The following is a 26,653-nucleotide window of genomic DNA, read 5'->3' as shown; positions in this document are numbered from 1 at the left end:
TGTGGGATTTGGCTCTACGTAATGGGTAATTTAAAATTTCTAAGCAACTTTCCTTTTTAGCATGACTGGCTTAACAAGCATTAAATCTCAAGGGCCCGGTTCTTAATGTGTCATTGAGCCAAGCAGTGAAATGCCTGGAAAGAAATTAAAATGAGAGAAGATTCTTCTGAACGTGGACAAGTCAGAATAACACCCATCACCTCGGAGCTCCCAGAGGTTGTGCGGGGTCTGTCTTACCAGGAAGGCTCCGCAGTGCCCGGCTCTCCCCGGCCGGGGGCGCTGCGGAGGTGGGGCACCAAAGGGGTGGTAGTTTGAGGCACGGATGCTGGAGCAGGCTGGCCTGGGTTCAAATCCCGCTCTAACCCTCCCTGGCTGCGTGACCTGAGGAGAGTTTCCTAAACCTCACACTTTCTTTATCTGTAAAATGGGGCTGGCGTGAGGAGAAAATGAGGATCATTTGAGTAACGTGCCTGGACGAGAGCCCAGCTTAACACACACACACACACACACACACACACACACACACACACACACACACGTCAGGCATCCAGCCACGGCAGTTCCCCTCCCCCACTGCAGAGGACCCACCATGTGTCAGGCCCCCGGGGCCCCTGACACAGATGAGACACGGCCCCTACCCTCAAAGAGCACCCCCACGTCTGCTCTGCTCTCCTCCCTGACACCCAGTCTCAGGGTTAACTCCAGGTGGGGGTGGGGGGTGGGGGGAGGAGCTCTGGAAGAAGGGAGCCCTTCGCCCACATGGAAAGCCACCTTGAGTCCGAGGGACCTGCCTGGGTGCCCCAGGTGACATCGGGGGTCTGAAAGAGGCCACCGATTCTCTGCATGTCTGAGTGTAGACGTGGGCTGAATGCAGACCTTTGGGGTGTTGTTGTTGTTGTTGTTGTTTTTCAAGTGTATTTGAGAGAGCGAGTGGAGGAGGGGCAGAGAGAGAGGAAGAGAGAGAATCCTAGAGACTCAATCCCACGAACCATGAGATGGTGACCTGAGCTGAAAGCAAGAGTCCAAAGCTGAACTGACGGGGCCCCCGGGGTCTGTCTTCTGGACAGTAACAACAGACACGTCGACCCGATTCGCTAGGAAATAGATTCCCTGGCTTTGCACACAGATACACCAGGAGGCAGAATCCCGGGGTGACGGTGATGAAGAGCAACAGCTCACACCTTCCGGGTGCTTTTTTGGGCCCGACGCTGCACACGTATGACCTCATTTTATCCTCCCACGGGGATGGGTGTTACTGGTGCCATTTTACAGATGAGGACACTGAGGCTCAGAAAGTGGACACGCCAGGCTCTGTTAAGTCCCAGCCCCGAGGTACCAGAGCTCCAAGTCGCAGTGGCTGGACTCAAACGGTTCGACTCGTAGCCGCTATGCTGCCCGCCTTCCCAGTAGCCAGATCTGAGTGCAAATAGTCGGAAACCCAGTCTTCGGCACCCTCCTTTCAGACTGCTCACGTATAATCTACTGCGAAGTTGACAAAACAGGTGAGTCCTCCCAGGAGATTTTTTTTTTTTTTTTGACCCACCTAGTGGTTTAAAAATAATATCAATCAGTTGCCAATGTTGAAAAATAATATTGTACATCTCTGATTTCTCTTCACAAAAGGAGAAGGGAGGGGCGCCTGGGTGGCTCAGTCGGTTGAGCGTCCGACTTCCGCTCAGGTCATGATCTCGTGGTCCGTGAGTTCGAGCCCAGGGTCGGGCTCTGTGCAGACAGCTCGGAGCCTGGAGCCTGCTTCCGATTCTGTGTCTCAATCTCTCTCTCTCTCTCTCTCTCTCTCTCTCTCTCTCTCTCTCTCTGTCCCTCCAAACCCCCTTGCTTTGCAGATGAGGAGGCCCTTATCTGGGGTCCATGGAGCAAAATGGTATCCTGGGGACAATGGCACCCGGGTCAGACCGCTTCTCGAGCTTACCTCTGCTGGTTGGCTGGCCATCACTGTGACCGCTGCTGAGGGCGTCCTTCCTCGGGCCCCTCCTCCCACTAGCAGGGCGCTCTCTGTTGGAGGGCTGGTTAAAGATGTCAAAGTCGTCACAGACGTTGGGGGTCACCTTCTGGGCTCTCTCCCCAGCGATGACATTCCAGCTGCTTGCTCGCCCTTGCTCACGCCTGGGGCCTTTATCCCCGATCTCAGCCTCTCTAGGACCCTCACCCCTGGCGCCAATGACGTCATCAGACAGAAGCCCGCCTTCCCGGTCCAGTGGCTTCTCGGGACTCAGCCACAGGGGTTTTGGCTTCCTGCATCCCTGCTTCCTGCCCTTCCCCGCGGCAGAAGGTTGCAACCAGGAGGGAGTTTTTGCTGGTGGCTCGGAGACTTTTCTGCCCGTGAGGTTTTCCAGCTGTTGGATCAGAGAGGGCCCTGGGTCCAGGGCAGGGCATTCCACAGCCGGGCGGAGGGGAGGAGGACGGGGCACGCCACCCATGGAGGCCGGCATCGGGGCTGGGGCTGCTAATAAGCTCGTGTCTTCGTTTAACTTGGACAAATTGTCTTTCGTGCAATTGGGAGGATTCATCTTTTCGCCAAATAACTTTCCTTGGGAAGAAACCTTCACATCTACCGCTGCTCCGGCTGGCTGTGAGCGGGCCCCATCTGTGCCAGCCGTCTGGCAGGCATCTCCGCCTTCTCCTGAGGGGGCACCCACGGTCCTCTCCATTCTTTCCTCCTTCTTGTTTTTCTGGCCAACCAGGACGCTCAGGTCAGCTGGGCCCTCTCCACCTCCTTTGTCTAACGTGCCATCAAAGATGAGCTTTTTATTGACATAAAGCTTCATGTGCTTGGCACCAATGTCAAGATCCTGAAAACACAAAATTTAACAAAATGAAGCTGTGTGGCACCAGGCTGACGTATCACATTTTGGAAGCGGAAGATCAAAAAGAAAAATGTGGAATGCTGGAAACGCAAGCTTTAAAAAAACCATAGCACCGGGGATGTTAAATAAGGCTGGTGTCATTTCTGTGTGAACTGTTACATACTTTATAAATCAAAGGACTTTCACAAAGAGACGGCCCCAATTGCTGCCTTCTCACCACTGCTCCCTGCTGGGACATTGGTAATAGCCTGCTAATTGGTCTCCCTGCTTCCTGTCTCTTGCTGCCTTCAACCTCAACTTCACATTGCCAGAGTTCGTTCTCTACAAGAGCAGGTCTGGCCCAGTCACTCCCCTTTCCAAAATCGTTCTTGTTTTTCACTGCCTATTCTTTAATATATGGTTCCTGGGACCTCTGTGTCAGGAAAGCCTGATGTGCACAGGAAACGCAGAGCCCCTGGTTCCACAGATATCATTTCAGGTGCCCTGAAAGCAGAGCCTGAGACAAGGGTTGAGTACAGGTTGCTTATGTGAAAGCTGTTCCCAAGAGGGAGTTGGGAGAGTAAGATAGGGCAGGAGAAAACCCCCCAGTGTTTTTCTGAGCCGGTCCCGGCTGTTGTGCACATGGTGTTCCACTCCACTGGGGCCCTCAGAGGAACCCACAGAACACAACTCAGAAGTATCCCTCCCAAGGCGGGAGGCTGGGGTGTTTGTCCACTGACTCCCTTCCCCGCTGTTGAAGGCTGCCCCTGGGGGCACTGACTCCCCACCACACAAACTGAGGCCACTGGGACTTTGGGATCAGGCCCTGAGCAGAAAGGCCGAGAGATCTGGGAGCACTGGAGGCGGTGCCTTGTCAGCATGCCCGGGGACCGTCCCACCTCAGCTGCTATCGGAAGGCGGGGGGGCAAGGGGATGTGGTGTGGTGCTGTGCTGGTAACACGTTCTCCGGACGATTCCTTGGAAGGTGGAGAAGCTCAGGCCGATGGGATGAATTCCGAACTCCTCGGCATGACATATGTACAGTAACCTTCACAGAAGGATCCCTGGCTTAGCCTTCCCGTCTCCTCCCCACGACACTCATGGCCTGCCTCAGGCAGGTATTTAATGTTCCTTTGCTCATGCTTAAAACATAATCACACCTCCTCCTGCTACCGCCCCGACTGTCCATTCCTCTTTACAGCAAAACTCTTTCTTTACAAACAGCTTTATGGGGTGCCTCGCTGGCTGAGTCCGTGAAGCGTCTGACTCTGTTTCAGTTCAGGTCACGATCTCGCGGTTCATGAGTTCGAGCCCAGCACCAAGCCCTGTGCTGACAGCGCGAAGCCTGCGTGGGATTCTCCTCTCTGCCCCTCCTCTGCTCTCTCTCTCTCTCTCTCTCTCAAAATAAATTTTAAGAAGAAAATTTAAAAACAGCTTTATGAGAGAATACATACTTCATACAGTAAACCATGCGTGTTTAAAGCATACAGCTTGGTAAGCTTTAACACCTGTATACGCTGCGTATCAGCTCCGCAGTCAAGCTAAGGAACACATCCATCACCCCCAAATTTCCTTGTACCCCTTTGGAATCCTACCCTCCCCGCTTCCCCTCACCCCCAGGCAGCCACCCGTCAGCTTTCTGTCACTGCAGATTACTTTGCATTTTTCTAGAATTTTCGTATAAAAGGAGTCCTGCACTATTTGGGCTGACTTCTCTGACACAGCGTAACTGAGGTTCCCTGTGTTGTGTGAATTAGTAGTTTTATTCCTTTTAATTGCTGAGGAGTGGTCCGCTGCAGGGATGCCCCACAATTTGTTCAGTTCTGAGGGTCACTGTCACGGCTGCTCCTCCCTGCCTTCCCTCTTGGCCTTTGCCTCCACCTCTACATGGTCCCCTGCTTGGCAAGGGCACCAATCGCTGGGGAGGGGTGAAGCCTCCTTGTTAGTCTGGGACAATTGGGATTTCCTCCTGTTGTCCTGGTGCCATCACTCATAAAGTCCACTTTCCACCCTCTGAAGTGTCCCGGTTCGGACAGTAAATTGAAGGGTCCAGCAGGCTGCCGGATCCCCTGGGAGGTGTGCGGTCCTCAGTTGGGGCAACGGCTTACTCCCCTTCGGTAGATTTCCTTACCAGGCTCCTGGGCCCTGCGCTCCCCTGGTCTCTCCCCTGCTTCCAGCTCTCACCGCTGCAGCCCCGGGTTCCTTGTTGATCCTCCTCTTCGGCTGCCCCAGGGCTCAATCCTAGGCCTCCGGATTCCTCTGCACCCTTTCACTAGGTGGTCTCATCCAAGCCCATGGGCCCTAAATACCATCATCACGTTGATGACTCCTGATTATTTACATTATTTTTATTTTTTGACTCCTGATTATTTTACTCTCCAACCCCGAACTCTCCAGCAAGCCAAGTGACCGCATGACCTCTCTTCTGGGATATCCAACAGGTATCTTAACCTTAACATGCCCCAAACAGAGTCCTTTCTTTTCTTTTGGAGAGAGAGTGCACAAGTAGGGGGTGGGGGGAGGAGCAGAGGGAGAGAGACAGAGAATCTCACGAGGGTTCCACGCTCAGCATGGAGCTCGACGCAGGGCTCGATCCCACAACCCTGGGATCACGACCTCAGCTGAAATCAGGAGTCGGATGCTCAACCAACAGAGCCAGCCAGGCGCCCCTGCCCCCCAAAGAATTCTCGATTCCTTCTTCCCAAACCTGGTCTTCGCCCATCTTAAAAACGGTCAGGGGATGCCTAAACCTCGGAGTCCTGATTCCTCTCGTTCTCTTATGTCACAAGCCCCCAGGGGCTCCCTCCAAAACCCCTCCTGAATCTCGGCCTTCTCGTCTCTGAATGTACTGCTGCCCCCCAGCCCATGTTGTCGCCATCCTCCCTGAGACAATGACCACAGCCTCCTACCTGGCCTCTGCTTCCTCTCTGCTGTGCCTGTGCCCCCCCCTCCCCCCCCCCCCCCGCAACACAAACACACTTGATTGTCTACACAGCAGCCAGGGGTTTTTTTGTTTTGTTTTGTTTTTAAGTAACTTAACAGGTCATGGCAACCCCCTGCTTAAAACCCCCTAGCAATTTTCCACTACACAAAGAATAAACTCCAGTGCCCTTCAGGGGCCGACGAGGCCTATGTGATCTGGCCCCTGCGGACCTCTGCCCCGGCTCCTATCACATTCTTCCTCCTCCCTCCACTCCCAACACACAGGTCTGATGGCTGCCCCGTCATCCCGCAGGGCTCACGGCCACCTTGGGACCTGTGGGCTGGGCTGGAGCAGTCTCGTCCAAGATACCTGCAAGGTGGGCTCTTCCTTGTCCCCAGAGAGATCTTCCTGCCCCTCTCTCGAGCCCTCACCCCATCCGGCCCCCTGTCTCTCCCATCGCCCTGTTTGATTTCCTTCCTGTCTCTGAAATGGTCATGTTCATCAGCTCTTTAGCTTAGCTACGGTCTCCCCCGCTCAGACTCCAGCCCCAAGACAGCGGAGGCCCCGCCGATCCCATCCCAGGGCCCAGCAGGTACCTGGCGCCCGGCTGGCACTCAACACTGACTTTGGAACTAAAAGTGCCCAAACGCAGGTACTTTTCTCCAGGATGGCACTGTTCTCGGACGACGTTCTGAGAACAAATCTGATCGGAGAAAAACGGCGGCCTGTTGTTTCACCGCTGGATCATTTTCCACCTCGCTTTGGCTTCTGATCTGCCTTTGAGGTACGGGATCTGAGACCCCAGGGGTGTCCATCTACGCTCATTCCCCGCCCTTTGCCTTCCGGAAGCGGGGCGAGTAAGCTCTAACTAAATTTCTAGTTCACCAAGCTACTGCTGCAGAGTTTCCGCAGCAATTTAGAACGAGGGGCCCTCAAGCCCATGTTATACCACAGGAACCCGGCTTCAATCATCCAATTGCAGGATGGCAGGCCACTATTTGCCGACTGTCAGAAAAGTCGATTCTCAAACCACTCTTTTACATGTTTATATGGATGTGTTCTCTGTTTAGCGGAGGCACAGAGCAAGCGCGTGCTGGGAATTAATCAGGAAAGAGCTATTCGAGGAGGACAGCACGGGCAGCTTCAATGACTAGTTCTGCACAATTACCACCACGGAAACATCTGGTGAGACAGAAACTCTCATTGCAAGAGGGGAGGGGGTGGTGGGGAGAGGGCTTTCGGTCCGGCATGGCCAGGAGGTGGGCACCGCGGCTCTTATAATGAGATGGCCGGCTCTCCGAGGGTGTTCGTGTACATTCCGCGAACGGCCCGGAGCACCGCCTGACCTCTAGCCGTCCGCTGCCCCAGCTCTCTCCAAGGCGTCTGGCGGAGCGGGGACAGAAGGAGGGAAGCAGGTGCACCGTCAAATGCCCGCAGGGGCCAGGAAGGTGGGAGACAGATGCACTGACGTAGGACCTCAGGGCGTGATGGGGGGCGTGGGGAGCTGGGAGGCTCAGGCCTTGCCTGATGGTGCTTAAATCTGAGACGTTTCCAGCACTCTGCGGCCAAAGAAGCAGTATCTGTGGGTGGATTTGGTCCAACAATCACCAGAGTGGGCTCCCTGGCGGGGAACCAAGCAGTGGTCACTTCTCCGGGGATTCCAAGGGTGAAGAAAATAAAAGCCTGCATCATCTCACGCAGCCCTTGGAGCAAATCCGCACGGTGGGCATTAGGACCCATCCTGCAGATGAAGACAGTGAGGCTCAGCCTTCCCTGAGGTCACACAGCTCGTGCGCAGGAGCGGTTAGCCACTCTGCCTGGCATCTCCCTTGGGGTCAAGCTAGATCCAGAGAAGGTCTGGCCACGGGCAGAATCCCCTGCCCTGGCAGGAGCTCTGATTCCACGTCTAGCTTTTAGGAAGTCCCTGTGGACCCAGTCTCTCCCGTCCCCACCCTGGCTCCCTCCTCACCCCCCAGGGGCAATCACTGTGGACACTGGGTGGGGGGTGTGTGCACATGTGCCCTTCCAGATTTTTCCTCCGTATCTATGTACATACTGATGTCCCCGTCACCGCAGCTCAGGGGCGGGGTTAGACACCATGTGAGATGCACACGTGCAGTGTGGAAGATTCTGCTCGTCCCTATTGCTCGGGGTCCCCGCAGTAAAGCTCTGTATGTGGTATGTCTTTGGACGTGGATATGCGGAGAAGATTCTCCCGCTTCTAAAGAACCAGGCTGCTTCCTCCCTTTCCAATAAGCAGCCCTTTAGTCCTGACTGTTTCCCGCTTTGGCCTGGCCTCCAAGAAGTCCAGGGTGAAATTTTGCCTACCGTCTTAATCTCTAAGAGTCACGTGTGCGCGCGCGCTCGTGTGTGTGTGTGTGTGTGTGTGTGTGTGTGTGTGTATACGCTTATTTCCTTGGCGCTCATGTTTTCTTCCTTGCTTAACTAGCGTTACCTTTATGCCCCTGTCGATGCTGCCTCAAACCCCTTCTGTAATGGGTTTTCAAAAGGACGCTTTGTGAAACCCTATGGTTGGCATGTGATTTGTGGGAACATCCTTCCTCGTCCACATCCCGACTTTGTCGTCCTTCTGTATCTTCCTTCTTTACAGGCGCCGAGAACCAGCCATGTTGAGACAGTCATGCATTTTTAACACATCGGTATTAATATTATTCCAATCTAAGTCATTTGACTGACTCTGCAAGGCCAATTCCCCGCGTGGCCCCGGTGTCGAGTGACATACCCCTTCCAATGAGCGCACAGACTGCTCAGCAAAGATTAATGGCGGTGCAGCTCCGTGGGTATTTGCATTCATGAAGTGCTTTCCCCAGAGACAAACATCTGCCTGAGGCACCGCTGGCAGAATGACATTTGGAGCCAGCCCAGGCTAGGCCTACATGCTGAATGCCCTGGAGGGTCTGTGAGAGCAGACCCTTCCCTGGGCACCCAACTGAAGTTGGGCCAGAGGCACGATGACTGGGCCTCATTCATGGGCAGACTGGGGGGGCCATCCTGAAGGCCCCACTCCATAGGCTCTGTCACGAGCTAGGGGCTTTGGGTGGACCGGGAGGGGTTTACCCTGACAGTAGGCTTATCAGGGGCGGGGGTGAGGGGGGCTTTGGGGTTGAGCCACTGCCGCCCGGGACCCACCGTGCAGGCTTCGGGACCTGGCTCAGGGGCTGACTCGTCCAGGAACCCCTCAGCCCTCCCTGTCTGCCCCTCCTCCCCTCCTCTGGGCTCTCGGAGCTGGGCTTACAAGCTGGATGTGGGCAGCTGAACGTGCGGGGACGTTCAGCTGCTGAGTGCCCACATGTGCATGCCTGTCCTCACCTGGATGTGAGATCTTCAAGGACAGGGAAGAGGCCCAATCCCTAGGTATCTTGGGGCCTAGCTCTGGGAACTGAACGTGCTCCTTCCCGGAGCACCTGAACTTGAATATTTTATGGGGAAGAGATCTCAGTGGCCTTTTACATGTCCCCTGAAAAGAAGGACAATGAAAACCGTTTTTGTGATGGAGAAACTTGAAGAAGACGGTGAGGCACCGTGACATTTAACAAGCACCTAGTACCTGCCGGGCTCTGGGCCAAGCACTCTGACCCTCCCAACATCACACACTCAGGACAACAGACGTGGACGGGCCCTGACAGATCGGGTCACAAGCAGCTCTATGGCTAAATCTGTGCCGGGCTGGCTGTTAAAATTTTCAAAACGAGTCAATAAGATCTACAAATCGGGAGCTTTCACGTAACAATGTGCATTTCCGGCCTCTCTTGAACATTGAGGCCATCTGGCATCATGCGGCCAGGGCTGAAAGGCAGTGGCCGCTGCCTTGATGGGGCACAGCTCTCCGGTGACCAGTCTCCACTGAAAGGCAGGACCATGTGATGGGCACCAGACCGCGTGGTAGTCATGTGACCACGGGCAAGATGCTCTGCTTTTCAGTGCCTCAGTTTCTCCATCTGTAGAATGGAGCCCATCACGCCATACCCATCTTATAGGACGGCTGGACGGAAGAACTGGGCCGATATATGCAAAGTTCCTTTGCCTACTGCCTGGCACACAGCACGTACTCACGAAATGTAAGCTACCATCATGGCCTTATACCCGTTCTACCGCCCCGGACGTATGTACCTGCCAAGGCTGCTACTCAGGGCTAACATGGCCGGGAGACTCCCTACTCCCCTTGTTCCAGGCAGAGGCTGGCAGCAGGTACAGGAAGAGTCCCATCCACTCTAGCGTGGGGCTTAGCATCACTCTCCCTGTCTCGGGTCAGGACTCCCCTACCTCTGGGCCGAGGCACACGGGCAATGTGGCCAGTTCATCCAGAGCCAATTTTCAAATTCATCAAGTGGTCCACAAGCTGTACAACCCCCTGCAGGGGTACACCTGCAGGGCAGATTTGACCAGGGGGCACAAGCTGGGGATATCGGAGCCTCAGCAAACTGAGGAACACCTGGGGAAGCATGTGACTTGGTGCCTGGAAGGGTGCGGCCGGAGATGCCAGAAGAGGCCTGGGGCAGGCTAGAGGCACGCAGGAGGCTTGTGTGTGAAGACACAAGGACCCTGACGTCCCCGAAAGGCGGGGTCTGTGATAAGACAGGCTGGGGCGCCTGGGTGGCCTCGTGGGTTAAGCGTCCGACTTCAGCTCAGGCGATGATCTCGCGGTTCGTGAGTTCGAGCCCCGTGTCGGGTTCTGTGCTGACAACTCAGAACCTGGAGCCTCTTTTGGATTCTGTGTCTCCCTCTTTCTCTGCCCCTCCCTGACTTGCACTCGATCTCTCTCAAAAATGGATAAACGTTAAAAAAAATTTTTTTTTTTAAATAAGATGGGCTAGGCACTCAAGGTTGTGGGAACAGCAGGAGCAAAGGCGTAGTGAAGAGGACAGTGTTATGGAGACCAGAGGGAGAGAAGAGTTGGACAAGGACGGAAGAGCCAGAGGGGCCAGTCTGGGGGGCTGGGAGCGGAGGAGGTCCGCAACACACACGCACACACATGCGTGCAGGGTCCGGGCGAGCATCGCACGTGGGAGGGGCGACATGGTGTGATGCCCGTGTCACTGTGCCGGGGAGACTAGCAGGGACGGGGAGGACGGTGGCGCCGTGATGGAGCTCTGCCACAGCTCCCAGGTGCGGATGTGGCCTGGGGTCGCCACAGCTTCCTTTCTCAATAAAAGTCGAAAATCCCCATTTTCATGTAAAACCGCCCAATTTTTCAAAGTTGGCAACGCAAAGAATTTTGCAAAGGCCGTTGGGAGCCGGCTGAAAGCTGTCTGCGAGCGGCCTGTGGTTGGCCGGGGACACAGCCTCCGTGGTGGCCTTCTTCTCAGGATGGACCAGGGAGGGGTCACGGCAGGGGGCTGTGCCACTCTCCCTGGAGGCTTCCTGCAGCTGCGAGGTCCCCGGCTCATGCCCCGACTCATCCCACGTCACCGCACTGGCCTCATTGAACTGTGGTTCGTTTCTGATGTCGCTGGGTGTGAGCTGGCAGGCGTAGACAGCGCATCTGATTCCTGGCCCCAGCACAACAGCGGAGTGTGGGGGATCGATAAGCCCCTGCTGATGAGGCTAAGGGCTGAGAGGCTAAGCAAGTAGAGAGGGAGATGGGAGGCGTCTCGCTCGGGGGTCTGCGAGCCGAAGGAGCAGCTGGGTCCTGAAGAAGACAGGTTTTGGCCACAGAAATAGCAGGACTTAGGGATGCCCAGTGAGGGGCAGAGGGACAAGAGGAGGACTCAGGGGTGGGAGGCCGCAAAAGGGAGCAGGGGACCAGACCGGCTGGGACAGACCAGCCTGGGCGCGGGGATGCGGAGTTGGGAGGGTCCGTGGATTGCTGGGCAGAAATGCCAAAGACAAGCGTCTGGGGGCCAGGATGAAAGGAAGCTCGGTTCAGAAGTTAAGCTTTGGGGAAGGTTTAGATCTGGGAGCCGATGAATTTGTCCGACGGCACGTGACTTCTGTGCTCTTAGAGAAAAAGTAAAAAGACCTCGTTTGGATATCATTTCCTACGTGTTCCCTTCTCGTGGAGAGAGTACCTCAATTTTCCACTAGGTATCCGTCCCTCCCCCAACCTCTCTTCAGAGGGATAACGTGAACCCCACCACAGGTTGCCTGGCCGGTGTGTCCTAGATCTGGGCCTTTCAGGAGGACAATCTCTGCAAGGGCTGATGTAATAAGGAGTCTGACACCATTAAGTGCCACCCCTTGGAGACTGAGGATGAAGCCAATATAGAGGAAAGCAGAGATGCATGGTAGAGGGAGGTAGATTCTGGACCACATCATGTGAACTCCTGGAACCTGCCATGCCTGAAGCCAGATTCCCTATACTCTCTTGTTACATGAGCTGATGAACTCTCTTTTGTGCTTATGTCAGTTTTTTTTTAAGTTTATTTATTTATTTTGAGAGAGAAAGAGAGTGCAGGAGCGTGTGAGCAGGGGAGGGGCAGAGAGAGAGAATCCCAAGCAGGCTCTAGCACTGTCAGCATGGAGCCTGATGCAGGGATCGAACGCACAAACCATGAGATCATGACCTGAGCCAAAATCAAGAGTCAGATGCTCAACCAACTGAGTCACCCTGTGCTTACGTCAGTTTTAATTAGGTTTTCTGTTCTTTGCTACCAAGAGAATCCTGACTGATACTCTATCTCTGGGACTGAGAACTTTAATCAGTAGGCTCAGCTACTCAGTCAATGCTGGTCAAGGCAGGCAGGAGGTGGGAGGGGGAGCCCCAACCCCTAGGGGGCCCAGGATTTACTGAGACGGGCACCTGCATGCAGGCAGCCCTCCCCTACTCAGACATCCGTCTAGCCCAGCTACCACTTGTTCCCGCTATAGTCCGCACAGCACAGGGCAGGGGTCTCGGCTTCCGTCCTGGTTCTACATCTGTGCCCTCCTCCCTGCTGGGAGGTCGTCTGGTCCTGAATCCCCAACCTGCTGCTTGGATCCTGAACACCTTGTTGGGCCCCCTCTCCGAAGGCTGAATTCTCTGCTTGCCTCTCCTTCCCCTGCAGGCTGGGGGCCTGTTTCAGACCCAGGACTTCTGGGGCTCTCAAGGTTACCATGCCCCTAACCTCCTGAGTGTGGACTCGGCTCCCAGATTTCAGCACCCTCTGGTGACTGACAGTGGCCTAGATCAAGCCCGAGGTCACGCACCTGGGTCGGTCCCCTTCCCACCAGCCACCCTACTGAGATGCATGGTGCTCCCCAGGCTCGAGGCTGCCCAGACCCTGCCATGGGGCACAGCCACCAGGTCGCTCAGACTCGGCTGTACCTCAGTTGCACCTTTGACTTCAAAGCTACTGCCACATTTGGTCTTAATCCAAACAAAACAACTATAAAAAAAACAATTTGGGGGGCACCTGGGTGTCTCAGTTGGTTGAGCATCTGACTTCGGCTCAGGTCATGATCTTGGGGTTTGTGGGTTTGAGCCCATCATCAGGCTCGCTGTTGTTGGCGTGGAGCCTGCTTCAGATCCTCTATCCCCCCATCCTCTCTGCATTCTAACAAAAATAAATAAACATTTTTTAAAAACCCAATTTTTAAGGCACAAACACAGACACTCTGATCAATAGAACAGGATAGAAAACCCAGAAATGGACCCACAAACATATGGCCAACTAATCTTTGACAAAGCAGGAAAGAACATCCAATGGAATAAAGACAGTCTCTTCAGCAAATGGTGCTGGGAAAATTGGACAGCAACATGTGGAAGAATGAACCTGGACCACTTTCTTACACCAGACACAAAAATAAACTCAAAATGGATGAAAGACCTCAATGCAAGACAGGAAGTCATCAAAATCCTCGAGGAGAAAGCAGGCAAAAACCTCTTTGATCTTGCCCGCAGCAACTTCTTACTCAACACGCCTCCGGAGGCAAGGGAAACAAAAGCAAAAATGAACTACTGGGACCTCATCAAAGTAAAAAGCTTCTGCACAGCCAAGGAAACAATCAGCAAAACTAAAAGGCAACCAACAGAATGGGAGAAGATATTTGCAAATGACATATCAGATAAAGGGTTAGTATCCAAAATCTATAAGGAACTTCTCAAACTCAACACCCAAAAAACAAATAACCCGGTGACGAAATGGGCAAAAGACATGAATAGACACTTCTCCAAAGAAGACATCCAGATGGCCAAACGACACATGAAAAGATGCTCAACATCACTCATCATCCGGGAAATACAAATCAAAACCACAATGAGATACCACCTCACACCTGTCAGAATGGCTAACATGAACAACTCAGGCAACAACAGAGGTTGGCGAGGATACAGAGAAAGAGGATCTCTTTTGCATTGCTGGTGGGAACGCAAACTGGTGCAGCCACTCTGGAAAACAGTATGGAGGTTCCTCAAAAAATTGAAAACAGAACTACCCTATGACCCAGCAATGGCACTACTAGGCATTTATCCAAGGGATACAGGTGTGCTGTTTCGAAGGGACACATGCACCCCCATGTTTATAGCAGCACTATCAACAATAGCCCAAGTATGGAAAGGGCCCACATGTCCATCGATGGATGAATGGATAAAGAAGATGTGGTATATACATACAACGGAGTATCACTCGGCAATCCAAAAGAATGAAATCTTGCCATTTGCAACTACATGGACGGAACTAGAGGGTATCGTGCTAAGCAAAATTGGTCAGAGAAAGACAAATATCATATGACTTCACTCATATGAGGACTTTAAGACACAGAACAGATGAACATAAGGGAAGGGAAGCAAAAATAATATGAAAACAGGGAGGGGGACAAAACAGAAGAGACTCTTAATTATGGAGAACAAACTGAGGGTTGCTGGAGGGGTTGTGGGAGGGGGGATGGGCTGAACGGGGAAGGGGCACTAAGGAATCTACTCCTGAAATCATTGTCGCACTCTAGGCTAACTAATTTGGATGTAAACTAAAAATAAATAAATACATGGAGACAATTAGGGATACTTGAACATGAACCGGGCTGTAGCGCACAATAACCAATTACCGCCAGGTATGACAGTGGCATTGGAGTTGCATAAAAACAAACTCCTTATCTGTTAGAGATGCGCACTGAAGAACTGATGACTGGAATGGTATGAGAGCCACAATCCGTGTGGTGGGAAGTAAATGAAACCAGAAGGGCGGGATGCCGATTACCACGGGAGCAGGTGAGGGGTACGTGGGTTGTTTGAGCTCATCTCTTTCCTGCCACGTTTGTTTGAAACTTCTCCCTCCTGCCCCAAACAAAGGCCTTGCTGGAAATGCAAACGTTGCCCTGGGATGAAGCGAGTCTCCCCGTGGGGCACCCCATAAGCACCAGGCCCCTCATCCAAGCCACCATGACCCTTAACTAGACGATGCCAGAAGCCTCCTGTGGGGGCTCCCTGTTCCCTCTAAGCCACTCCCCAAACAGCGGCCGGAGTCATCTTTAAAATTCCTCATATTCTATCACCGCTGGCTCAAAACCCTCCAATCACGACGCCAACTGGTAACACTTGTATAAGAGTCACAAAGCCCAGGAGTCATTCTGAGAACTTCATATGTATTAACTGAAGAATAATTACCCAGTTTTATGGATGAAGAAACGGAGGCACAGAGATGCAGAGCAACATGCCCAAGGTCACACAGCCAGGAAGAGGCGGAAGAGGAGGAGCCAGGACTTGCCCCAGCTGGGCTGGCTCTGGTGCCTGGGCTCTGACCACTTCTCTATATTCTGCCTCTCCGGGCATAAGATCTGAGCCAGGGAGGCCCACGCGACCTGGTTCCCACCCATCTCAGGGACCTCCCCTTACCCTCTCCTTTGTTCAGTATCCCCGGCCTCGGCCTAGACTCCTATCCTAGAAGTGCTAAGCATGCTCCTGCCTCGGGGCCTTTGCTCCGGCTCTGGCCTCTGATGGAAGGTCTCTCGCTACTCAAAGCAGCCCTGCCTCCTTCTCCCCATGCCCCTCTCCCACTCCCTATTACATCGTCTTCGGGACACTTAGCGCTACCTGAAATTACATTATTCGTTTATATCCTTGTCCGTTGCCCTTCCCCACGAGAAGGGACAGGGCCGTGTGGACAGGGCCTTGTCTGTTTGTTCAGCACGGCACCCTGAGTGCCAAGATCCGTGCGGTGCCACACAGTCGCCAGCCACAGATGGCGGCTGGCGTTGCAGTCAAATTAAAGGTAAGATGCAGCTTCTCGTAAGAGATAAGCGTGGGCAAGGATGCAGAGACAAGGGAACCCTGCGCACTGTTGGTGGGTCCGTGACATGGAGCAGCCACTGTGGGGAACAGTATGGAGGCTCCCCCCAGCATGAAGAGCAGAACTTCCACGTGATTCAGCAGTTCTGCATCTGGGGATTTATCCGCATGAAACGCAATCACTAGCTCGAAAAGATACGTCCACCTCAGCATTACTTAGAGCAGCCAAGACACGGAAACAACCCACGTGTCCACGGACAGGGGAATGGACGAGGAAGTTGTGGCACATACACACAGTGGAATATTACCCAGCCATAAAAGATGAAACCTCGCCGTTTGCAAATGGATGGACCTTGACTGCACTGCGCTAAGTGAAATAAGTCAGACAGAGAAAGGCAAATATTGCATCATCCCACTTACACGTGCGGCTTAAAAAAACCCGAACGCAGGGGTGCCTGGGTGGCTCAGTAGGTTAAGCCTCCGACTTCGGCTCAGATCACGATCTCGTGGTCTGTGGGTTCGAGCCCCCCGTTGGGCTCTGTGCTGACAGCGCGGAGACCGGAGCCTGCTTCGGATGCCGTGTCCCCCTCTCTCTCTGCCCCACCCCTGCTTGTGCTTTGTCTCTGTCTCTCAAAAATTAATAACGTTAAAAAGCAAACAAACAAACCTGAACACATAGATCCAGAGAACAGACTGGTGGTTGCCAGAGGCAGGAAGTGGGAGGTGGTGATAAGGGGGGAGAAGCACCAAAAGGCACAAACTTCCAGGTACAAGACAAAAAAGTCCTGGGGATGTAACATACAGCATGGTGACTGTAGTTAACAATACCGTATCGTAAATTTGAAAGTGCCTAGGAAAGTTGATCTTAAAAGTTCTCATCATGAGAAAAAAAAATTTTTGTAACTATGTGAGCTGGTGGATGTTAACTAAACTGATTATTTAGTTTCGTTTATCATTTAGTGATTATTTGCAGTATGTACCTATCTCAAAGCCTGTACCCCTAAAACGAATACAGTCTTACATGTCAATTACACCTCAATTAAATATAAATAAATAAGGGGCGCCTGAGAGGCTCAGTTGGTTAAGTGACCGACTTCGGCTCAGGTCATGATCTCACGGTTCATGAGTTCAAGCCCCGCATCAGGCTCTGTGCTGACAGCTCAGAGCCTGGAGCCCGCTTCAGAGTCTGCGTCTCCCTGTGTCTGCCCCTCCCCCTCTTGCACTCTGTCTCTCGCTCTGTCTCAAAAATAAATAAACGTTTAATAACAATTATAAATAAATAAATAAAATAAAATGCAGTTTCTTAGTTACTGGCCACACTGCAAGTTCTCAACAGCCACCTGTGGCTTGGGGGTTACTGAACCGGCCGGGGCAGACACAGAGCATTGATATCATTGTAGAAAGTTCTCTGGGGCAGCACGGGCTTAGACTGCCATAGCATATCACAGAGTTACACCCGCTGGGGAACTCTGACATCCATTCGTTCATAAACTATCTAAGGAGCAGCTTTTCTGCGTATGAAATACACCCCTGGGTGTCCGTCCTGCCTCACTTGCTGTTGTGACCAACTGGAAGTGACATCGGCACCGGTTACGCTGTGGGCGAAGATGGTGACAACGTGCCTGTCGTTCCTGAAGGGTGCCACCAGATAGCAGATAACTAACAGGCTTGTTACAAAGGGAAACACAGACCCTGGGGAGCGGCCGAAAGCCCACTTTTTGGATGGGTTACTACACACGAGAGTAAGGGAGACTCCTGGTTCCTTCCCCCTCTCTTCTGCAGGGGTGGGGGCGGTGCTGAGAAAAAAACCAGAAAAACCAACACCTCTCACGCTCCCCTCTCCACCGTGTCCCCTGCAAGTCACTAGCTGGGCCAAGTCGTGGAATCTGACAAGTATCAAAAAATGTGACAGACGTATTATCACATCCTCCTCCTGAGCCCGGGGCCGACATCACTGATCAATCACACACCCTCTTCTTTTTGAACCAGAAGGAAGGTTCCAGATCCTTCCCAAGACAGCACTCCAGGCAGCCATTGCCAAGCAGAGCTGGTGAAAAAGACGCAGTCTACCCGCCCCCTAGGAGCTCGCTACTCTAAGCCCCAGCTTCTTCACCTCCAAGGCTGACACCACCTTGTAGGATTATTGGGGGTCAGTCGAGATGATTCATTTGCTCAGTTATTGGTGTTATTTGGGTGCCTCACGCCCGCCTGATGGACGCGGCACTGGATAAACGGCAGCTGTGACAAGGACAGACATCTGTGTGCGGCCTTCTGTTTGCCTGTGTGGATGGATTCCAGCCTCTGTGTCTTCCCTTCCCCTGAAGTCCCTCCCCTCGGGGCCAGCCCACACCCACCGCCTCACCTGATGAGGGGGAGAGGAGCCCAGAAAAGTTAGCCTGGGGATTTAACGGGCGGCATATTTTGCAATAAGAGAGACTTCCCTTTTTCTAGCACCTTCTCGTCTTATGTTCTCAATACGCCTTGGTTGGATTAGCTCCCCCCATTTAACTTTTCTTCCTTGGATTCCCGTACACAAAACACTGTATTAACAAGCCGTGTCTACCAGGCTGAGCTATATTTCCTATAAAGTCTCAGTTTATCTCCTCTAAAACACACAGTAATAGCATTCTCTGGAGAATATTAAATCAAACCAACCTGCAGCTGCATTTGTTTGCGCTTTCTGCCCCCGGTAAATTCTGGCAACAGACGGGGGTGCGTTACATAAGCAGCACCCCTGTCAGGGACTGCAGTCCTCCGCACTCCACTCTGCGTGTAGAGATGCCTCCTCAGGACTCTAATCCCCGCAGCCGAGGCTCCCCAAAGCACCCGCAACGACACCCTGACGTCCTGCTCCTCTTTTTTATTCTCCGCACACAGGGAAGCCTGAGTGCAGGTTCAAGAAGAAAGGCGGGCCGCGGCCAAAAGGGATGAGGCTTATCTGCTTTGTAATCCAGAGCATCAAATCCGCTTTTCTTGGCCTGAGACGTATAGTCAATGACAGGGCTGAGCCACAGGACACGGGCTTGGGCAGTCAGCACTGTTCCATTACTCATTCCGGAAGATGCTGACGACCACCTGCCAGGAAGTGCCCAAGAGGAGAGAGCATGGCCCTACCTGCTGGTAGTGTCCGCGGCTACACAGGGGTGGGGGTCCCGCTAGGGCCTGGAGGACAGCCCCTAAGCACACAGCTGGACGCCCGGGGGGGGTGGGGGTGGGGTGGCTGAGAGAATTAGCAGGAAGAAGTACAGGATGGGGGGGATGGGAAGGAGGGAGGAGGGGCAGACTCCCCTGGACTTGATCCTCAGCTCTAACCTTCCGTACGAGCCTGCTCAAACACCCGGAACTCTGATTCTCTGTGTCTCATCTGGATATCAAAAAGCGTAAGACGGCTGCTTGTGGGTTCTGGGGAATGAACTCATTCCTTCAGCTGGCAACCATGCATGTTCTACTTCGCAGGGTCTTGACGTGGAGACAGGTCCTGCTCCCCAGGTGCCCACGGTGGTCTGGGGGAGGCAGGTGTCAATCTCAGTATGGGGGTGATGGAACATATTCATGAGGGCCAGAAGTGGCATAAGGGCCAGGGGTCAGGGCCAGCTTCCTGGAGAAAATGACGTCTCGTTTTCCAGGAATCTAGGGCAGAGGCGGGCACTTCGAGCTGAGCCGGATGGGAGGGTCCAGGGCCTACAGGGTAACTGCTGTGTGGGGTGGTAGAGAGTCACAACAGCTGACACTCCGGAGTGTGGAGCCAGCAAGGGGCAGGGGCTGATGGGAGACACAGGGCCTGGCGCACAGGGATTACGAGGCCCTGATGTCACACTAAGGGGTTTGACCTGGGTCCTCTGGGACAGGGGGAGCCTCTGAGGGTGTGAAGCAGCAAAGAATGATGATCAGACCTCCCAGGGGCTGCTGGAGACGGACTGGAGGCCTGGGCCTGGGGACAGCAAGAGCAGTTCAGAGGCTGCACCGTTCCGCACCTCAGTGCCTTTGCACATGCGGGGCTCCCCACCTGGGACCCGCTTTCTTCTTTTCTACCTTGGCTCTGTGCTATTGTCTCTTTCTGCCACAGCTCAGTTGTGTGCTCCAAGCCCCTTCCCTGAGCTCTCCCAGCCTGATGCAGGCTCCCTCCACGTTCCAGGGGCTACAGTCTAGACAGGCCAACTCCAGCCCAACGATGAGTTTGCTTTGGACTGTGGAGTGGTTTCAAAGGAATTTCAGTTAGCTGTTGACATTTACAAACCAGAAAGGTTCCTATCAAATTCCAAATTCCCAATTCCCTGGGAATGTTCAGATGACCTAGCAGCACTGGCTGGCATTCCTATATAGCAGCCATTAACTGAAGCTGAAAAGTGGCCTTCCCTTTACCTAAAGCATGGGCTTACCAGTTTGCCACACTCCCCACCATGCCCTGCCGTCTCTTTTCACAATATTGAAGCTGAGGACCAGTTTCCAACATTCATCTCCCTTGCATTATTGCTTCCCTGAGAACAAGTTGGAAGGGAGAGCAGAGCAATTCTTGTCCCCATGTTTGTCATAAGAGGGGAAACAAGTCAGGCTGAGGGGCTCTTGTCCTTCCTCACGCACTGAGTTCCCTGCTGAGTTCCTGGGCTTTCTGTTTGAAACCCTGGGCACTCTGCAGTCACCTCTATCAAGGCCTTCCGCACACTGCGTCCTATTTTTACAATTACTTGTCTGCCAGCTTTTAGACCAGGAGTACCTCCTGGACAGGGACTGGGTCTGTGATACCAATGTCCTCCGAACTGATCAGGAAGGCCGATGGTACATATGCTCAACAATAAATGTCGAATGAAGAAATAAATACAAACGAGAGCATGAAAAAACAGCCCAGAGAAGAAAGAAAGCATAAGTGCCCAGGGGTAGGAGGTGGTGTGGGGGTAGAAAGGAGGGCAGGGATGCTGAAACCGGGGGGACTGAGGAGCACAGAGGTTAAGAGCCTCGCTGTTCAGAGTGGGGTTCTCACCCCAGGGACACTGGCACAGGTGGATGCAAAATCTTGGGCTCTGCTCCAGACCCGCTGAATCGGAACATGCATTTTAGCAAGAGTCCCGGTAAGGTATCGCAGATTAAGGTTTGAGAAGCCCTGGCTAAGTGAACGGGCCCAGAGTCTGACTGCGTGGGTTCAAATTCTCACTGTGACGCTTCCTTGCTGTGTGACTTGGGGCATGTCACACAACCTCTCTGTGTGTCTGTTTCTTACCTATTAACATTGAGCCCCAGTTCCGGCAAAGGGCGGCCACACCTGCAAGCTGAGGCCCTGCTCCTGGTGGCCCCAACCATGCAGTGTGAAATGCACCACCAGGCATTCTGCAACAGGCAGGAAGGGCCGCAGTGGGGCGTCCGCGTACCCATTTTGCAACTTCAGCACTCAGGCTGTTGGACAGCGCCAAAGTGCTTCCGTCAGTCAAACGCCCAAGGAGTAGTCGGGGGCCCTTACTTACACCATCAGCTGTCCAGTAATTCCAAACCTTGATCTTGGCTAGATCAAAGTCGTGCAGCCGGCCCGTGTTGCGGATAACAAAAAAGAGCTGGAGCGGCGGGTGGAAGGGGCACGTCCACAAGGAGGGGTCTTTCTTGCTCTGAAACACCAGCAAGAGAGGGAAGTCGTTAGCCCATTTTCTGCCTCTCCCCAGTGTAAACAAGCTGAGGGCAGGAGGCTAGGCCTCCTCCGTAATCCGAGGTGGAGTCTTAGATCTCAGCCGCCCGGGCTGCACTTTGTAGCAGGTACTGACTCATCCCTGGCACAGGCTGGCTCGAGGGCCTCTCTGCTCTGCCATTCGGACTGAATTTAAAATGCAGCGGGCTTTATTCTAATTGATTAATCAGCTCTGGGGAGATGGCTGAGGATGGGGAGTGAGAGGGGAAGGGAGGTTGGGAAAAGAGCCATCACTTGTGCTATTCATTAACCTGGCAAACAGAGACTTTGGTTTTCTTTTGTAAAAACCCTGTAGAATTAAAAACCTTTAAAAAATAGAAACGGAAGAAAAGAAACCACCGAGCCTCAGGATTTGCTCTGTTCCCTGGCAGGGTTTCCAGGCCTCAGGACCCCAGAGTGTGGTTTCCGCCCACCGGTGAGGCTGCCAAAGCCGCTCTCAAGGCCAGAGGAGCAGGGAAGCCCTGTTGCCGTGTGCATTTTGCACCAACAAAATTCCATGCCACAGGTGCTTTAGATGCAGGTGGAAAAAGCCAAATCTGGGGACTCTTCTCAGCCCCAGCTGCCTCCTGTTCCGTCTCTTTGGATACCTCTTCTACGTTCTGTCCCGAGAAAACTCACAGCTGCTCCCAAACAGCCCCCTGCAGGCTCGGCCTCAGTGCCTTTGCACAGGCTGGGCCTCTGTTTGCAATACTCTTCCAGCCCCTCCCTCCCAGGGAAATTCAGCCCAAATGTGCTGTCACGCCCACAGTCACCCCTTCCCTGTCACCGTCACTCTCTCCTCCAGGCACCTAGGGTTCCTTGCAGTGCCTAAGGTTAGCATTTTACTCAGTGTCCCACAACCACCTGTTTTCCAGTCCAGGTCAGCCCTCCACACACTTGACTGTGAGCTCAAGGGAAGCGTCTGTGTAGAGTTTCCACACGGTTCCCTGGCACATGGTAGATGCCACAGAATCTTTGTCGAATGAATGAATGAATGAATGAATGAAATTTACCTCCTAATAGCTGTCTTTTCATTGCAACTAGAGAAGAGGCTATAAACTCATCTGGCCTGCCTAGCTATTTTGTTTGGCTCATGAAGTATTCAAAAACACTGTTGCCAACATTTAAAGATGGGGAGATTTCGCCTTTCCCTCCAGAGCTAGTGTGTGGACAGGCAAGACGCAGGGCAACACAGGGCCCCTAACAGCTGCTGGCTGGGGCCTAGGGCACAGCTCCCATGGCCGGGCCGGCTGGGGCTCTCGGGCACCCCAGTCCCCACAGCTCCCTACAGTTTTAGAGTTTTGTTTTGTTTTGTTTTAAATTTTGAGAGAGAGAGGGAAAGAGTGTGTGTGAGCTGGGGAGGGGCAGGGAGAGAGAGAGGGGTGGGCAGAGGATCCGAAGTGGGCTCTGTGCTGACAGTGGGGAGCCCGAGGCAGGGCTGGAACTCATGAACCGTGAGATCATGACCTGAGCCGAAGTCAGATGCTTAAGTGACCCACCCAGGCACCCCAGCTTACAGTTTTAGTCTCACACCTACTTCTCTTTCCAGGTTGTGCCCCTGTCTGGCCCCTGCGGGCAACTGAGTCTAGGGTCCCCACCTAGTGGCTGACAGCTGCAGTAAGTCCCATCTGCCAACATAACCACCACATCTCTGATACCAAGGAAGTTGTCCCTTTCACCTAAACGGAGCACCGCCGTGTATTTGAGAAGGTCTCAGCAGACTCCTGTCACCAGGACCAGGCCGGCTACTTGGGCCTGGACACAGCCAGGGGAGGAGACTGGCCGACGCTGGGGTTTTGCTGCCCCCCAGGAGATGCGAGGCCCAGGCTCCAGCTGCGGGGGGAGAACAAAGCTGGCTTGTTCCAGTGACAATGGTGCCTTTCAGGAGGGAGGAGGTTGCTTTTGTTAAGGGGGAGAGAGGAGTTCAAGGGGTTCTGACTTATTCCGGCCAAGTTTCTCAAGCTCTGCAAGGACTTTTAGTGCTCTGGGCAGCTGCAAGGGGTCAGGAGACCACATTTCAGCTTCCAGCGGGTGCATCTCACTCCTTCCCCAAGTTGGGGCCTAAACTGGGTCGCTGTGGCTGCTTGACAAAGGAAGAGTCCGAAGGCTGACCCTTAGACACGGGCGAGGGGACTGTCATTGATTTCCCATCACATTTCTGTCAGCAGGAGGGATAACAGGAGGACTAAGTGGGAATCATGGTGTTCAAAGTCAAAGAACATTAACCTGTGGGTAACTCAGGGCCTCATTAGCAGACAGAGTCTCTGAGATGAAGGCTGATGGGAAGCCGTTGAGGGCTGGCCGAGGCACGCTGCGCGAACCCCCGGATGCCAGGCCAGCAGGCCGAGCGTCTGCTGCACCTGTCCATCACAGGCAGTAACAGAGACGGCAGAACGAGAATCAGGGTTCCCTCTTGCCGCCGCTGTGACCTCCCTGGGTTCTCTCAAAGCCCTGGGAGGGGACGAGTGCTATAACCCTCCCGTCACAGCTCAGCAAGGGAGCAAAGGGTGTGGCTCGCCTACGTGGTGGAGTAAGGATGTACACCTATTTTAATCCATTAATTCGTGCTGTCTTAGTTTGTATTCTCTCAGAAGCAGACCCCCGAGTCCAGGATTTGAGTGTCAGGAGATTATCTGGACACCAAAGGAGCATGGGGAAGAGGAGGGGAGGAAAGGCATTCCATAAAGAGTGTGTTACCCAGAGAGCCCGCTCTGGGAGCCAGAGCAGAACGTGCCCCGGAGCAACTCCACCCCCGGGACAAGGGAGCTGGGGTACTCATACCCCAAAGCCCACCAGCGCAGGTTGAGGGCTGCTCCTGGGGGCTCCGTTCCCCACCGGTTTGGGCCCGCTGCACGGGAGGCAGAGTGGGCCCCAGAGGCCAGAAAAGCAATCCTCCGTCAGAGAATTATCAATGGGAAGTACAGCCAGCACGCTCAGACGTGGGAAGGGCCAGAGGGCCGGGGAGGCTCTCACAGCGTCTGTTACCCATTTGCTCAATACAAATACCCTCCTGTGGGGCAGGTGCCGAACTACAGTCGGGGGTGGGTGGCGGAGCCTGGCCCACCGGGTCCCAGCTCTGCACTGGTCGGGGAAGCAAACAAGTAACACTGCCAGGAAAAAAAAACCCCAAAAACAAAGACAAACCCCAACCAGGCAGGGATAAATTCGACAAAGAAAATAAGAGTGAATTCTTAATGGCCAATGGAAGGGCATTTTTAGAATGGACGGTCAGGGGAGACAGGAGGTCCCTTTCTCATTCCTAATTAAGGTGCTTCCCTCTTCCAGAATTAACCTAATACGGATCTACCCCCTTCAGGGATATGTTGGACTGCCCTCAGAAGTAGCCCCAATTTAATAAATTATCATAATCAAAAGGAACAAGCTATGGACACACACAGTTTGGATGGATGTCAAAGGCATTATACTGAGTGGCAAAAGCCAGTCTCAAAAAGATTACATACAAGATGATTCCTTTTATATAGCACTCTTGAAGCGAAAACAGATCAGCGGTTGCCAACGTTAGGGATGGGTGCGTGGGGGGTTATGGCTGTAAAGGGTTGCGAGGGGGAATCCCTCTCTGGTGATGGAACTGTTGTATTTTGTGCTTGTGTATTTTGATGGGGTGGTGGTTACATGAATCTACACATGAGTGATAACATTGCATAGGACTCATACGCACATGCACACGAATGTGTGTACAAAGGTGTGCACCTGATACTAATGTCAATTTCCTGGGTTTGATAATGTACTACAGTTATACAGAATGTTAGCACTGGGGGACGCTGGTGGGCAAGGGCACAAGGGACCTCTCCATACTTTTTTTTAAAAAATGGAGATATACTTCACATATATATAAAGTCACCACCTTCAAGTATGCAATTCAGCGGGTTTTGTTTTGTTTAGTATATTTCAAGGTTGTGTCACCATCACCACTATCTTTTTCCAGCATATTTCATCACCCTAAAAAAGAACTCCATACCTAATGTGTGGCCTGCCGGGTGTGGGTTCTTCCACATCCCATAATGTTTTCGAAGGTTCATCCTTGTTGCGGTAACAATCGGCGTTTTGTTCCTTTGTACAGCTGAGTAATATTCCATTGTATGGACGTACCACATTTTCTTTACCCATTCATCTGTGGATAAACATTTGAGTTGTTTCCACCTTGTGGCTATCATGAATGATACTGCCATGAACATTTGTGTGTAAGTTTTTGTGGGAACACATTTTCCGTTCCCTTGGGTCTGCACCTAGGAGTGGAACTGCCGGGTCATAGGCTAACTCTACATTTAACTTTTGGAGAAACGGCCGAACTATTTTTCACCACGGCCGCACCACTTTACTTTTGTATTCCTGCCAGCGAGGCATGGTTTTTCCACATGAATTGCCAATACTTTATTCTTTTCTCTTTTCTTTTCAAAACCTGTAACAACCTGGTGGGTATGAAATGATACGTCTTTGGGGTTTTGATTTGCATTTCCCTAACGACTAATGATGTTGACAGCATCTTTCCTGTGCTTCTGGGCCGTGTATGTCTTCTTTGGAGGAAAGTCTATTCTGAGTGCTTTGGTCATATTTTCATGTGGTTGCTTGTCATTTTGTTGTTGAGTTTCAGATTTCTTTTCTTTCTATATTCTGGATGATAGACCCTTATCAGATATATGATTTGCAAATATTTTCTCCCATTTCCTAAGATGTCTTTTCAACTTTCTTGATGAATGTCCTTTGAAGCAAATGTGTTTTAAATTTTGATGAAGTCTGATTTATCTATTTTCTTCTTTTGTTGCTTGTGCTTTCCGTGCCATATGTAAGACCTCATTGAAAAGCTCAAGGGTATGAAGATTTATACCTGTGTTTCTTCTAAGAGTTTTACAGCCTTAAAGCTTTAAAAGTTCTAAGGTCTTTAATCCACCGAGTTAGTTTTTGCACATGATGTTAGGGTAGGAACCCAACTTCGTTCTTCTGCATCAGCAATCCAGTTTGTCCCGATATCATCTGCTAAAAAAATGATTTTTTTTCCTCCACCCAATAGTGTTGGCATCTTTGTTGAAAATCAGTTGCCTGTAGAGGCACCTGGGTGGCTTAGTCGGTTTAGCTGGTTAAGCATCCGACTTTGG

At 52.7% G+C, this 26,653-nt stretch overlaps 1 protein-coding gene across 1 annotated transcript in view; it reads right to left on the bottom strand.

Moving 5' to 3' along the window:
- The window catches only part of KATNIP (katanin interacting protein), a 193,418-nt gene that overhangs the window by 31,509 nt on the left and 135,256 nt on the right, over positions 1 to 26,653 (bottom strand). The window contains exons 15-16 of the mRNA XM_053894412.1: positions 21,346 to 21,483; positions 1,931 to 2,810 (exon numbers count right to left, since the gene is read on the bottom strand). Of these exons, the coding sequence (XP_053750387.1) occupies positions 1,931 to 2,810; positions 21,346 to 21,483 (1,018 nt within the window). The remainder of the gene's footprint in view (positions 1 to 1,930; positions 2,811 to 21,345; positions 21,484 to 26,653) is intronic.

Source organism: Panthera pardus, unplaced genomic scaffold (assembly GCF_024362965.1).
Source record: "Panthera pardus isolate Hobbes unplaced genomic scaffold, ASM2436296v1 HiC_scaffold_5, whole genome shotgun sequence".
Taxonomy (NCBI): Eukaryota; Metazoa; Chordata; class Mammalia; order Carnivora; family Felidae; genus Panthera; species Panthera pardus.
The sequence above is the reverse complement of the archived record's forward strand: the minus strand, read 5'-3'. Positions and strand labels throughout refer to the sequence as shown.